Below are 15,584 nucleotides of genomic sequence, written 5' to 3'. Positions count from 1 at the left end.
GTAAGGAAGAAAGGGATTTAAGAAAATATAGACATATCTGCTTGTCTGTACAATATAAAGAGGAAGGATAAACCAGAAACTGAAGAGACTGATTACCTGCAGGGTCTGGGATGGAATGAAGGGAAGAATGTCCATGAGGTGGTAGGGGATGAGGAGGCAGCGACCTTTCTCAGGGTTGATCTTTTGGTATAGCTCGGATTCTTAGAACTGTGCTAATGTTCCTTATACAGCCTGCCAAAAATGAATCGATAATTTAAATCAACCAAGATGGGGGGAGGGGGAACTCAATTGGAATGCAAGTAGTATTTCAACTGTATTTGCAGAGAGTATTCCTAACTGTATTTCAAATGAGTAACATAACCACACTGAAGGGGATGGTGGGAGAGGAGCTGACCTAAGTAACTGTGGCGGGTAGCCTCTGAGATGGCCCCCAGTGATCCCTGCATCCTGGCTTTCATGCTCTTGTGCAATCCTTGGGTTGGCCTGGATTGAATGATTGCTTCTAGTGAAAAGAATGTAGCGGAGATGATGGGATGTCCCTTGTGAAATTTGAGTACAGAAGGACAGGAGCTTCTGCCTTGGGCACCCCTTTTCCTTTCTCATTCCGACAGAAGCTGGCTGCCATGTTGTGAGCTGCCCTATAGAGCTGCCCTTGCCCTGTGGCAAAGAATGAATTGACGTTTCCAGTTGACAGCCATTGAAGAACTGAGGTCCGCCAGCAGCCACATGAGTGAGTTTGAGATGCATGCAGCCCTGGTTGACACCTTTATTACAGCTTTGTGAGAGACCAGAAGCCAAAGGCATCTACCTAAGCTATGGCCAGATTCCCGATCCCGCAGAACTAGTGAGAAAAATGTGGTTTTCAGTTGCTAAATTTTGGGGGAAATTTTGTTATCTAGCAATAGTTAACTAATATAGCAACTCTGGAAAACAGCATTCTGACTGGTTAGGGTAAGGTTAAAGATAAAAAAACAAATAGTGCATTCCTTTTGGTAGCTCTCTTACTCATGGGGTATTGTTTAGCAATTCTTTAACAACTTTCTGTGGTCAAGATTGCACAACATAAAATGAATCTATAATGAGATAGATAATGAGAACCAGTTTTCTCATAGGTAGAGAAAGAAGTTACAAATAAGGAAAGAGGGAAGGCTAGAATGATTGAGGTGTTGGATTGGATTCAGAGGTATCAGTATGAACTCATGGCTTTTAGTATAGATACAGAGAGATAGATAGAGAAATAGATATTGACGTTTCTTATATTGAGTTAATATACACGCCTATATTTCTAGCTTTTTTCTCTGAGAGGACCTAGGACTCAGGACAACCCATTAGCAATAAGCACACTTAGTGCCCAGACCTTGCTTTTGAAACATAGTTTTCCAATAAAAGGAACCAAGGCTTCTCAGAGAAGTGACTGATTCCAGTTGGAGCATCGAAAATATGTGATGAACCTGGAACATCTTGTGGTACCAGACAGTTAGAAAATATTCACACAAAAAAAGCATGTCAAAAGAAGACAGGATCCAGTCTGACAGGGCTCCCAATGGCCAAATCTGGGACAAGTTGAACAACAAAATAAATGATGACAGTATTGTATTATAACCTGTAGAATTCAATAAATATCCATTTGTCCATGCTGATATAAATGAATAAATACATGGAAGATATCTTAGTCCATTTGGACTGCTATAACAAAGTACCATAAATTGGGTGGCTTATAAACCGCGGAAATTTATTTCTCAGTACTGGGGGCTGGAAATCCAAGGTCAGGGTGCCAGCATGGTCAAGTTCTGGTGAGGACCCCCCTCTTCCGGGTTGCAGACTGCTGACTTCTTGTTTCCTCACATGGCAGAAAGAGAGCAGCAAGCAATCTCCTGATTCTTGTAAGGACACTTCATGACCTCATGACCTCATCTAGCCCTAATTACCTCCCGAAGGCCCCATCTTCTAATATCATTGTATTGGAGGGTAGGATTACAGCATATGAATTTTAGAGGGACACAAACATTCAGTCTATACTAGAAGAGAATGGGCAACTCTTCCTTACAGAAGAATTCCAATTAACACGTGTAGAGGAATGAGCAAAATTCAGAATCACCTTTGGGCAAACGCCGCAGTGATAATTATTTACAGTAAGATCTGCCAATGGATAAAAGAAAATCAGTAGGTGAGAGTTTGAGGAGAAACAAGGTATTGGCATAGTCTCAAAATAACTCAAAGATGTTTACGAATTGCAAAGAGAAAAAAATGTTAACTTTACAGCGGAGAAACCAATCAAATACCACCTAAACCATCTAATCAGGATTAACATCAAGGGTAATAAGACACATGGGCCTGATGGACCTCCTGATACGATGCACTGAGGGGGCACAACATGACTTCTGTGGCATTCATGCCAACACTACATAACCTCAATCTAGCCATGAGGAAATACTAACCAAACCCAAATTGAGGCCCATGCTGTAACTGCTCAGTACTCTTCAAGTGTCCAGGTTATGAAAGACAAATGAATTCTGAGGAGTTGTTGCAGATTGGAGAGGACTAAAGAGAAATAACGATTGAGTGCAAGGTGGAACCTGGAACAGATAAAGGACATTCGTAGAAAAGCTGGTGGAATTTGAATAAGGCCCGTAGTTAATACTGTTTCATTAATGTTAATTTCCTGGTTTTGATGATCGTACTGTGGTTGTGTAAGATGTTAATAAGGGGAAGCTGGATAAGGGGTAGATGTGAACTCCATTAGTTTTGCAACTTTTCTGTTAGGAAAATTCCTTTCTGAAGATCTCTGGTCCCATCCCCGAGGGCCAGACTTGCCTGGTTTTCAAGGGGAGGGACTTGATTCCCAGTCTAATGAATATTTCTATAGGACACATACCTTTATTAGTTATATGTTCAGTGGGCTAGTAGTTAATCTACAGATTTGTAAGTCTATAAATAAAACTGATCCTGTATCACTTGACCTAGAACCTCAGAATTATGCTGTTCCTGCATGCTTCTAAATTGGTGGTGTCTCTCTCAGGCTCTGTCTGCTCTGGATTATGTATGACATGTGATATGGTCTTGTATTGATAGAAGGCCTAGACAGTTACCATGGTCTCCAGCAGCCTGTGGTAGAGTATCACAGAGCTACTGCTACCAGGATCCTTTTCTCTGCACAGTTCCTAAACCACTGCTGCAGACAGTAAAAGCCTCGGTTGCCCTTTTAACTCACCGAATAATTTATGTCTTCTGTCAGTGTTCTCTTGGCTAGGGTTTGTTTCACCACAAGCAAGAGGAGAAAGAATTACGTGTTGGAACAGTACAGACAGCGCATGTTCAACAACTTAAATCGATTTGAAATTGCCCTAAGTGATGACCCTGTAAAGTAGTTCTGACATGGGAGACTTACGGTGAAAAACTCATTTTAGGGTCAAAAATAAATATTTGGCCAACTTTCTCCCTTTCCTCTTTATCATAGAGTGATCCTTTAATAAGAATGAATATATTTTATAAAAATGACACAAGCTAGCTATAAAAATTCAAGCAATATAAAAAAGTACGAAGAATATGTGTTTTAAAAAAATCTCAAATATCAGTGCTCAGAAATGACTGATATCACGCTTTGTGGCTATTATTATAGATAGCTCTCTCTATAAAGATAGAAGGATGAATGGATGTGTAGCTGTGCAGGTAGAAACAAATGTAAAAGAATTGGATCATATAGAAGCATGTTATTGTTTTAGTAATAGAAGTATTCGATTTTGGTTTTCTTGAATTAAATAAAAGAAAAATAAAATAGAGCTGAAGAAATAAATCACTGAACGTTAGGTAAAAGTTTCTTTGCCATGAGAGATGTTGGTTCCTAAAATATCTCTTTAAGATTAAGAAAACAGATTCTGAAGATCATTACGAGACTGAAGTAATATTTGTTGTAGGACTCGATATTTTAATTTTTAACTGTATAAGTGACCTTAAAAGACCAGATACTTAGTTCTCTTACCACTTTTCTCACTTCCTTCCCCTCCACCTCTCAGTTTCTGTTACTTGTCTGGATTTTATGTCATCAGCGCTTATAATATTTACATTGCTATTCTGCAATCATAATTCTCTCAGTTAAATTCTAGTTTAATTGGATTCAGTGCTTACCGTCCCATTACCTTATCTTGTCCTCAGTTCTTCATTAGACTCCCCTCTTGGTTGGCTGAACTTCATTATCAAGTAGTATTTCTTTTTATTTTATTTTTTTAAAAATAAATTTGTTTATTTATTATTTATTTTTGGCTGCGTTGGGTCTTTGTTGCCGTGTGCAGGCTTTCTCTAGTTGCGGCGAGCAGGGGCTACTCTTCGTCCTCAGTTCTTCATTAGACTCCCCTCTTGGTTGGCTGAACTTCATTATCAAGTAGTATTTCTTTTTATTTTATTTTTTTAAAAATAAATTTGTTTATTTATTATTTATTTTTGGCTGCGTTGGGTCTTTGTTGCCGTGTGCAGGCTTTCTCTAGTTGCGGCGAGCGGGGGCTACTCTTCCTTGCGGTGCGCGGGCTTCTCATTGCGGTGGCTTCTCTTGTTGTGGAGCACGGGCTCTAGGTGCTCGGGATTCAGTAGTTGTGGCACGTGGGCTCAGTAGTTGTGGCACGTGGGCTCAGTAGTTGTGGCTCGTGGGCTGTAGAGCACAGGCTCAGTAGTTGTGGTGCATGGGCTTAGTTGCTATGCGGCATGGGGGATCTTCCCGGACCAGGGCTCGAACCCGTGTCCCCTGCATTGGCAGGCGGATTCTTAACCACTGCGCCACCAGGGAAGTCCCTAATATTTCTTTTAAGAGGAGCTCATTAGGGCTACAGCTCCTGAGTGTTTAATTTATTCTTGTTTGAGAATATCTGCCTATTATTTTTATACTTGAACAACTTGTCTGGGTAAAGCATTTTGGAGTCACATGTACTTTCCTTTAGGATTTTGGTCTCTCTTCCAGCACCGAAAGTTTCCAGGGAAGTGTCTGAGGTTGGAATTTCCCCCCTTGTGGATGACTTGCTTTTTCTGCCTGGATACCTAAATAGGTTTTCCTCATACTTCAGTTTTAATAACTTAACCAGAATATGTTTTGATGGTGGTTTCATTGTGTCACTGTTTCTTGGTATGTAGCGTGCCCTTTTGATTAGAAGATCCAGTTCTTCCTTCTTGGAAATGTTCCTTATTTCAGAGACCCAATTGGTGGGTCATCTTTATCTGTCCTTCGTATCTGTTATCGTTTCTCTAGTTATTTAATGTCCTTTTCCTGGACATACACTATGTATGATATTGTGATTTATAATAAGAAATATATATTTGATCGTCTTCTCTGTTTCTGGCAAAGGGCTCTTAAAACCTTTGGAATTTCTTAAGAGAAAGATTAAGGTGTCTTTTGTATGTTAATGGTGACTTTTGGAATGCCCCTAGATTACCTAAGGATAAGGGCTGGTCACCAGAGGAACTGACCATGTGATTAGAGGGTTGGAACTTTCAGTCCCCCTCCCCAACCCCCCACCTCTTGGGAAGAGAGAAGGGCTGGAGGTTGAATCAATTGCCAGTGGCCAAAGATTTAACTAAACATGCCCATATAATGAAGCCTCCTTAAAACCCAAAAGGATCAGGTTCAGAGAGCTTTCGAGTTGGTGAACACGCGGAGATTTGGGGAGAATGGCACTCCAAGAGGGCGTGGAAGCCCCGAGCTCTTTCCCATACCTTGCCCTATGTGCCGCTTATCGGGCTGTTTCTGAGTTATATCCTTTTATGATAAACCCATAATCTAGTAAGTAAAATGTTGCTCTGAGTTTTGTGAGGCACCCTGGCAAATTAATGTAACCCAATGGAGGGGTCATGCAAACCTCCAATTTATAGCCAGGCAGTCAGTAGCACAGGTGATAACCTGAACTTGCAACTGGCCTCTGAAGTAGAAGGGGCTGGACAATCTGTAGGACTGAGCCCTCAGCCTGTGGAATCTGATGCTGTCTCCAGCTAGAGGGTGTCAGAATTAACTTGAACTGTAGGACACCTGGTTGGTGTCTGGAGCGTTGCTTGATGGTGATGGGGAAACCCCTCCCCGCCGAATTGGAATTGGGATCTGGACACTTTTATCGACCTTCGTTCTCTCAAATCTTTTCTCCATTCAGTCCATTCTATTTTCTTGTTATTTCTAATTTATATATTATAATGTGTATTAACATTTTAGTTTTCATTTTATTTTCTTAGCCGCTCCATCTCTGTTTTCTGATTTTATCTTATATTTAACTCCTGTTTTATTTCCTTTTATTTTTTTTTTTAGCATGAAGTCCTTCCAGAAAAAATTTTAAAACTGCTTTGTTTTCTTGTTTTGTTTTCCTTCAGACTTGCTGAGTCTTCCCTCCATTCCACTCCCCTTCTTTCTCCTCTTTTCCTCTTTTTCTGCAGTAGTATGTTTACACAGTTGCTTTGTAATTTTACATCTCACTCCTATTTGTTATTGGCAGCTTTGTCCAAACCTTCAGTAGTAAGTGATGGTGGTCTTTATCTAGGTCCATCTTTCAAACCCCAGTCCCATGCTGAGGTACAGTATGAGCTCTGGGTATTGGTTTCTATAGTTCGGTGCTGGAGGATAGTTCTCTTAGGTGACTTGGTGTTGTTGGTGGAGAGCTTGGCTGGTGCAGCATGGGTATTTGTAGAGAAACCCGTGTTGAGGATTTTTTTCTACTAAGATCTTGTGAAACATGTCAGGGCCCCTCTCTCCAGTCAGGGGTGTATTTCACTTGTGCTGGCTTTGCTTCATTTCCTTATCTCAACACATTGCTTTGGAAAAGGTGATGAATCCTGTTGGATCTTCCTGCCATTGCTGAGAGCCCACAGGGACCTGTGCCTCACTCCATTTCCCTACAAGTTGAAGGGTATTAATAAAACTCCCATGATTTGTTGGTCTCCTCTTCCCTTTTTTCAGTTCTGCTTCTGAGAGGTGGGGTTGGAGTTAGGAGGCCAGCCATGGTCTGCTCTACTGTGGTTCACTACCCCTCACCTATCTCATATCTTTTCCTTCCTTTCCCAGCTTAAATTATGCAATCATCCTATTGATCCACATAGATACCCTCTAATCACTTGCCTCCATCTCTCATGGCAAAACCACAATCCTGGCTAAATCCAGCTCTGCCTTCTCTGAGCATTCACCTGAGCAACTGAACATGGCTGGGAAAACACACAGCCTTGCTGACTGGTCCTTCATGCCACCTAACAGTCCCACCGCTCTTCCCAAGTCTGTTCGTGCGCCCACTCTTCCAGATGACCATTTCACACGTTCTCCTCTTTCAAACACCCAACACCTCCTCCCTCAATTTCTCTCTCAGATAGTGTTCTTGTTTCCTACTCTATTGAGAAAATTGAAGTGGGCTGAAGAAAACTGCAGACTCCTACCACAACATCTAGCCACACACATTCATGTCTACTCATATTCTCTGCCTTCTATCCAATGACTAGAGATGAACTTCCATTGCTTCAAAAGACACCTCTTCCAACTCTGCATTAGATCTTATCTCCCCTCTTACATTCTCCAGCAATTCTACCCTTTCCCTCATGTATTTTTCCTTTTCTCCTTGATGAGTTTCATCAGCATAAAGACATGCCATTACTCCTCTCAGTTTATAATAGTCTTCTGTTGACCCCACTTACCGTCCCATTTCCTATCTCCCATTTCTATAAGAATTCATAGAGTTGTCTACACTAGCTGTCTTCACTTCATCTCTTCCCATTCTGTCTTGAACCCACTCCAGACAGGCTTTCGCCCCCACTGCTCCACTAAACTGCCCTTTTCAAGGTCATTATGACATCCTCGTTTCAAATTCAGTGATCAGTTCTCAGTCCTCGTTTTACTTGATCTGTTAGTTGCTTTTGCCACAGTTGATCACGTCCTTTTGGAAAAACTTCCTTCACTTAGCTTCTAGAACAATACAGTCTACTTTCTCAGTTTTCCTCCTACTTTACTGGTTGCTCTTTCTCAGTCTCTTCTGCTTGTTCCACATCATCTACTGACTTCTTGACTTTGGCATGACTCAGGCTCAGGCCGTGGACCTTTTTTTCTTTATTTACACTCACTCCCTTGGTAATTTATCCAGTGTCACGAACTTAAATAACTTACATGTGTTTTCAACACATGTATATCTCTTGCCTGAATCCCTCCATTAAACGCCATCCTTGTATATCCAGCTTCCTACTTGGCATTACCTACTTGGATATCTAATAACCATCTCAAAACTAACATGTTGACAACAGGACTCCTAATCTTCACCCAACCCTCATACCTCCCCTACTAACAGTCTTCCATATATAGTTTAACACCAGTTCCATCCTTCCTTTTTATTAGATCAGGCCCAAACCCTTGGAATTCACCTTGATTATTCTCTGCCTCATAGTCTCTTATACCCCACATCCAGTCCATCAGGAAATGATGTTCACTCTACCCTGATTGACTCTTCTTTCCTCCCTTCCTTCCCTTCTTTTTTCTTTCATTCTAGAATCCGACAACTTTTTCTCACTCCCATCACTATCATCCTAGTTCAAGCCACCATCATCTTTTATCTATATTATTGCATTAAGTTCCTCACTGTTCTCCCTTCTTCCATCCTGCCCCTAATAGTCTATTTTCAGAGCGATTGCTTTACTGGTACACTCCTTTACTTAAAACTCTGCAATGGCCCCTCCTTATAATGGTCTGCAAGGCCCTACATGGACTGGTCCCTTGTTGCCTCTCTTAACTGATCATTTGCTTTTCTTTCCCTCCATCACTCCATGCCAGCCTCCTTAGCCTCCTCACTGTTTCTCAAACATGCCAGACACACTCTTCCCCATGGCCTTTGCACTTGGAGTTGCCCTCTACTTGGACTATCCTGATATAGGTTAGCAGTACCTAGCACTAGTAGGGACTCAAATGTGTTGAATTGAATTCACTGAGTTCACAAATTAAGCAATAGATTTTCTGAATGTTGAAGTTATAAGAGCACTCAGTGGTTCTGAATGATCTCTTTATTCACTGTATTTTATCTTGGCTTCATTCTTTCCTGCGACTCTTCTTTCATGTGTTCAGCAAGGGGAGGAGGTAAGACGCTAGCTCCTTGAGATTCAGATCATAACTCCTTTCCTCCTGTGTGAGATCTGACCCTCTCAGCCTGTTCTGCACAAAAACCAAGGATTTTCTCTTGCTGACCTGAGCATTCTTGAGCATCTGGGAAATATATGTATCTTCTTGCTTCACAGTTAGAGCAACAGATGACTGCTCAGGGGGCACATTCAGTCAGTCTTCTGTCTGGACATTCTTTGTGGGACTCATAATCAGCCATTTAGAACATTACTCAACAGAAAACATTGCTTTAGTTTGGAGAAACAATGTTCAGATTGCAGTCTCCCTCATCCTGCTGCGTTAAGCTGTTGCCTTTGGTCTGGCACACATGTATTTGCACTATGTTTCATTTAACAAATCCTGATTTAATTCCTGGGGAGGCATACTTGGGTGTTTACAGTTAACAGCATTGCTTCCAACTAATAAAACTCATTCTTAACTTTTTTTCTCAATTGACTTTTCCTCATTTAACATGTTTGTTCCTGCGGGGATACTCTGCTAAAAATCGTCTGTAAATTTCCGATGCCAGGTCTGGCTTCCAAAGACCACTTACCTTTCTGACTGTTGGTTACCTTTTGACATTGCAATGAAGTGCAGTGGGTATTTCGTTTTTAGCCTAAAATGGCATTAACGTGATGGAGAAATAGTGTTCATTGGTAAGGAAGGTTTGGAATGGCAGTTAGCATGATTGCAATGTACCTGCACTGTTCAGAATCTTTTCCAGGTATATATTGTGGGTATAAGTGGAGAGACAAGTGATAAATGAGGAGAGTAAATTTGCTAGGATTTCTTGTTGCTTGGGCTTATAAAAATGGATTTTTAAGGACACTGCTCATATTCATTAGGTCTAAGAGAAAGTAACTTCATGTCAAATAGCTATTGGTATTACTTGGGAACCAAAGATACAGCTGTGGCCATTAGGACTTATACAAAAAATTCATCCTGCAAACACTTTTATTGGTGCAATCATCACATTTTTTTTGCCTTTTGATTTTTTTTATCTTATTTGACTAACCTGTAAAAAGTGTTCAGCTAGGGGGAAACCCATTTATTCTGAAGAAAGAACTCATTAGAGAGTTTATTTGGCAACAAGCACTGGGACTTTTAAAACTGAAGAACTGATGAAATGTTGTTACTTTCTCAGTTAATTTGTTTTCTCTCTTGCTATGTCTTAACCTCTACCTCAGAAATATTTTCTTAGTAAGCTGAAAAGGTCCTGGGACCCTATTTCTACATGGTTATGTGGCACTTCATTACAGTTGTAAAGCACTGTTAGAGAGTCCACAGTATTTCACCTACACAAAAATATTCCTCTTGGAGGTTTCAAGGAAATGCCGTGGTCATATCAAATAGGATTCAGGTTAAAGAATTGTGATGCACTATATATCAGCAAAGATATATGGTGGGCATATATATCTTAGTTACTGTTATGGGTTAAATTGTGTCCCCCCCCAAAATATGTTTGAGTCCTAACCCCCAGTATCTGTGAATGTGACCTTATTTGGAAATAGGGTGTTTTCAGATGTAATCAAGTTAGGATGGAGTCTTGTGGGAGTATGGTGGGCTCTTAAAGTTCACTATGACTGGTTTCCTTATAAGAAGAGAAGGGACGCTGATGCATATAGAGAGAAGATGGCCACTTGAAGACAGAGGCAGTGATTGGAGTTATGCTGCCACAAACAAGGAACGCCTGGGGCTCCCCAAAGCTGAGAGAGTCAAGGAAGCGTCCTCCATTAGAAAGTTCGGAAGGAGCATGGCCCTGCCAACACCTTGGTTTTAGACTTTTGGCCTCCAGAACTGGGGAGAATGCATATCTAATAAACTTAAGCCACCCAATTTATGGTGCTTTGTTACGACAGCCCTAGGAAATGGATACAGTTACCGAAAAACAGGGCATAACTCTTCTAAAACTGCCTACATGGAGGCATAATTCGATGAGCAACAAGGTGTATTGCTTGATAAGTCTCTAATTACGGAACTCTGCATACGTTCTAGAAGTAGGAGACAACTGTTTCTGTTTTGATGCTTCCCACCTTGCTTAGACAACAAGCAAAAAATTGTGCAAATATGAACGGAACCTTGGTGAATTTGATGTTCAAAGATAAGACCTGGTTTCCCATAGCAATGTCATCTTATAATAATATTGGGCATCTTGCTTTTAGTCCCTAAGTCCCCTAACCAAATTGGTACCACAGCAATGATGACAGCATCTGACTGAATGAGACAATGCAATGCAATCGATGCTGAAATCACTGCCTTGCAGCCAAAGCAGCATAATTAAACTTAGAGATACCAAAGTTCCAGGATTTCCTATACAATGAAAAATATAACCTTTACTCACAGGTGCAGGAAAATCAGACAGCTTAGTCAGTCCTCGCTCTCTTTCACTGCAGGGCTGCTCGCTCAAGGGGAGTGGGCAGAAAGGCTGTGCCAGTCTTATGAGGGCTCTTTACAATGAAGCAGACATCAGGGCCCTTGTCTAACTCCCTGTCTAAACAAGATTAAACAAGAAGAAATAAAGCCATGTTCCTAGGTCCTTCTCCGCCTGTTTGTAGCATATTCATGCACACTCTTCATTCATTCTACAGAATATAGCTAATCTCTCTGGTATTGATGTCCCCTTTCTGTTTAACATCAGGTCTTCTTTGCAGGAGGAGTTACATGAATGGTTTTCCTAAATTCCATACAAGTAAAAAACCAACTGCTTTATTTTCAAGGTTGGCAGGCGTAAGGAAGAAAGGATCCTAAACATCATCAACATCATCATGTTCACAGTCATCATGAATAATCATTTATTTAGCATCTACTGTGTAATGGGCGATAACTAACGTCTTGGGATAAGGCATGGTGTCCTGACTCTCAAGAGCTGACAGTCTAGTTGGAAAGGTAGAACATATAGGAATGAAGTAACTAATACATTATAGTTTGGCATGTTCATATTCAAATGAATGGGACTCTCAATAAGTATACCAGGAGTTGGTGGGAGACAGAGGTTTGAGATGCGTTGTAGAGTGAGCAAAGACTTCCTGTGGGAGGCGGGACTTGAGCCGAGTCACGGTAGAACGATAGAGCTTATTTAAGGCGAGATGATGGGAGAGTACCTCTCCTTCCAGGTGCAAGAAATGTAGTGAACAAAAAGCCTGGACCAGGGAATGCACGCAGCATGTTTAGGAGACCACAACTAGATCCATTTGATGGGATTGGAAAGTTCCTCAAGGGGAGAAAATGGAGGCTGGATTGTGAAAGATCTTGAATGTCTGACTTGGGTCTTTGGACCTTACTGTAGGAAACTACTGAGCATGAGAACGATATTTGCAAAGCAGGATTTTCAGAGATGTGGCTAATGGTAACGAAGTAGAAAAGTTACAGGACACTTTGAAGATCTAGACTGCAGTATTTGGAACAAAAAGGAATTGGTTGATATAACTGCTCTCATTAGGGGAGATTTTGGAGAGGTGACTTATTGGATTTGGGAATGGGAAGAAGGAACACAGGAAGGAAGTTATCAAAGATTCCTCAGACGGACTTCCCTGGCAGTCCAGTGGTTCGGGCTCTGTGCTTCCACTGCAGGGGGCACGGGTTCGATCCCTGGTCGGGTAACTAAGATCCCACAAGCCACGCCATGTGGCAAAAAAAAAAAAAAAAAAAAAAAAGATTCCTTAGCTTTTAAGTTACTTCTTATACCTGGTTAAGAATGTTCTTATTCATTTATAGCCAACAATTATTAAGCTCTGATAATGTGCCAAGCAGCACGTTAGGTACTGAAGACATAAAGGACGGGTAAGGAATGGTTCTTAGCACCGAGAAGCCCACACACCGACTTTCCATTAATTACTGTCTTCTGTCACAGGTGCTCGATCTAGTAAACCTTGGTTCCTATCTTTCTAGGGTGATCGATCCCCTTGAGAATCCAAGGAAAGCTATGGCTCTCATTCCAAACAAATACACACATGCAATCAAGCGAGAATCCGAGGAAAGCTACGGCTCTCATTCCAAACAAATACACACATGCAATCAAGCACACAGATGTGCCCATCCATGCACCCCAGGTTAAGAAGCCTTATCATAGATCCAAGTGAAAAGTGCTACAGGAGTCTCAGGAAGGGGGTCACAACATTTTTAGGAACGTAGTGGGAAACCTTCACAGAAGGATGTTATTACCTTCTCACAGGAGGCAGGGCTGTAGTATAGGCACACAGGTTAATAATTCTGAGAAAGGCACAGAACTGTGAAGCTGCATGATATGTTTAGGGGATAGTAACTTGGTGTGACTGGGGTGTAGATATGTATGTGGGGAAAGTGATTGGTAGAAACACAGGGCAAGATTATCAACACCCTTTTAAGCTATGTTAATAATATCAAAATATTATAATGATAAGAAAATTTGCTGTTTATGGGGCTCCTACTATATGCTACACGCTTTGCTAAGTATTTTAAACACATTGTCAATAAGCCATACTCAGCCTTGTAAATCAGGTATTATACTCATTTTACAAATGATGAAATTGAGGTATTAGACAGATTAGACTTCTTGTCCAAGGGTTACACAGATAGTAAGTGGTGAACTGAGAGTTAAAACAAGATCTGATTCCAAAGCCTCTCTTCGCTCCACTATGTTATATTATTTGATTAAAAATGCTTATACTGGGCTTCCCTGGTGGCGCAGTGGTTGCGCGTCCGCCTGCCGATGCAGGGGAACCGGGTTCGCGCCCCGGTCCGGGAGGATCCCGCATGCCGCGGAGCGGCTGGGCCCGTGAGCCGTGGCCGCTGAGCCTGCGCGTCCGGAGCCTGTGCTCCGCAACGGGAGAGGCCGCAGCAGAGGGAGGCCCGCGTACCACAAAAAAACAAAACAAAACAAAAAAATGCGTATACTGAATCCTTAAGCACTAGGGAACCACCAAAGATTTCAAAGCAGAGAAGTAGCCTGAAACATAAAATAGGCGAGTGCTTTAGAAACATAATTTTGTTGGTAATATGCAAAATGAAATTGAAGGGAATGAGAGCCTGGGATTAGGAAGACCAGGTGGGAGGCTGTTATGTGATGAATGTTCCAGGTACACTTGAAGAGAATGTGTAGTCTGCAGTTGTTGTGTGGAGTCCTATAAATGTTGATTGGGCAAGTTGGATAATAGTGTTGTTGAAGTCTTCTATAACCTTATGATTTTTCTCTCTACTTGTTCTGTAAGTTCTAGGGAGAAGTATGTTGAAATCTCTGACTAAAATTGTGGATTCGTCTATTTCTCCTGGCAGTTCTATCAATTTTTACTTCGTGTATTTTGAAATTCTATTATTAGGTACATAAACAGATAGGATTGTTATGTCTTTGATGAATGTTCCCCTTTTTCATTAGGAAGTGATCTTTATTTTTTTAGTGTAGAACATTTATTTATTTATTCATTCCACGAAACACTTAAAGTTTAGGTCAGTGGGAAATAATTTTAATCAAAGAATTGTACATTTTCTTCCCACATATCTTGCTTTGTATTAGGAAATGACATTGTGATCCATTTCACTACAATATTACAAAATATTTACAAGAAAATATTAAAAAGAACTCAAACATGAAAGGTAAGATGGGGTGAAACAAACTGGTTTTTTAGAAATCTCCAGTGCCCACAGCACACAAGAAGAGAATCAAAACAAATAAGTAACAAAGATCCCCTTGATGACAAGTTTCCAAGGAACTGGAGTACGGGAAGAAGTGGGATGAAAATGGTGGTATGAAAGGGGATGGATGTTAGCAGCACTGCTTCAATAACCAATCTATTTTGAATGAAATACCCTCTTTTATATGCAGTAAATTCTGAACAAGGCTAAACTTTAGGATATTCCTTGAACTGAAATTAAAAATACCCTGACAGTGAAAGTGGCTCTTTCACCTAAATTGAATAAGAGCCTCTCTCTCCCTGAACCACTGATGTGAACCGAAGCCTGTTCTAGCATCAAAAGCTGTCACAGCAGCCCTTCCATCTCTTTCATGAACGCTTCGTAAACATCATCCTTAGTTTGTACTGAGACGGGAACAGATGGACCGGATTTGGGGGCTGCTTTGGCAAGAGGCACAGCAGAATCATCCTCTGACTTTCTCTGGGGAGTAGCAGTAGCCCCTTTATTCTCCCGACGTACCCTCAGTGCGGTGGGCACAAATCGAGTAATCTCTGCCTTGGGATTAGTGATCTGTGGCTTGGCACTGATGGTTGCTGTGGCTTTCTTTTCAACGGTGGCTGCGCTTGTATCATCCGCCTTGGGTCGCTGAATCAAGTTGGGTGGAGCACTTAAAACTCCCGGGTTTGGCAAAGGAGCTGGTGGGAAAAACCCAGGTGGGGCAGGTCCAAGTGGAGGCACCAAAGGTGGGCGCATCATGCCAGGACGAGGTGGAGGGATACCTGGAGGTGCAGGGGGGAGGTAGCCTGGGTGGGGGTCCCCGAGGAGGAGGGCCAGGAGGCAGACCTGGAGGTGGACCGGGGGGAGGGCCAGGGGGTCGGCCTGGTGGTGG

General features: G+C 41.6%; 1 protein-coding gene across 1 annotated transcript in view; it reads right to left on the bottom strand.

The window, feature by feature from the left end:
* Positions 1 to 14,762: 14,762 nt before the first annotated feature.
* The window catches only part of LOC102988460 (WW domain-binding protein 11-like), a 2,180-nt gene continuing 1,358 nt past the window's right edge, over positions 14,763 to 15,584 (bottom strand). Inside the window, 2 exon segments of the mRNA XM_055081771.1 lie at positions 14,763 to 15,490; positions 15,492 to 15,584. The exon segment at positions 15,492 to 15,584 is cut by the window's right edge and continues 368 nt beyond it. Of these exon segments, the coding sequence (XP_054937746.1) occupies positions 15,041 to 15,490; positions 15,492 to 15,584 (543 nt within the window). The 3' untranslated portion in view covers positions 14,763 to 15,040.

Source organism: Physeter macrocephalus, chromosome 21 (assembly GCF_002837175.3).
Source record: "Physeter macrocephalus isolate SW-GA chromosome 21, ASM283717v5, whole genome shotgun sequence".
Lineage (NCBI taxonomy): Eukaryota > Metazoa > Chordata > Mammalia > Artiodactyla > Physeteridae > Physeter > Physeter macrocephalus.
This window is presented reverse-complemented; position numbering and strand designations above follow the sequence as displayed.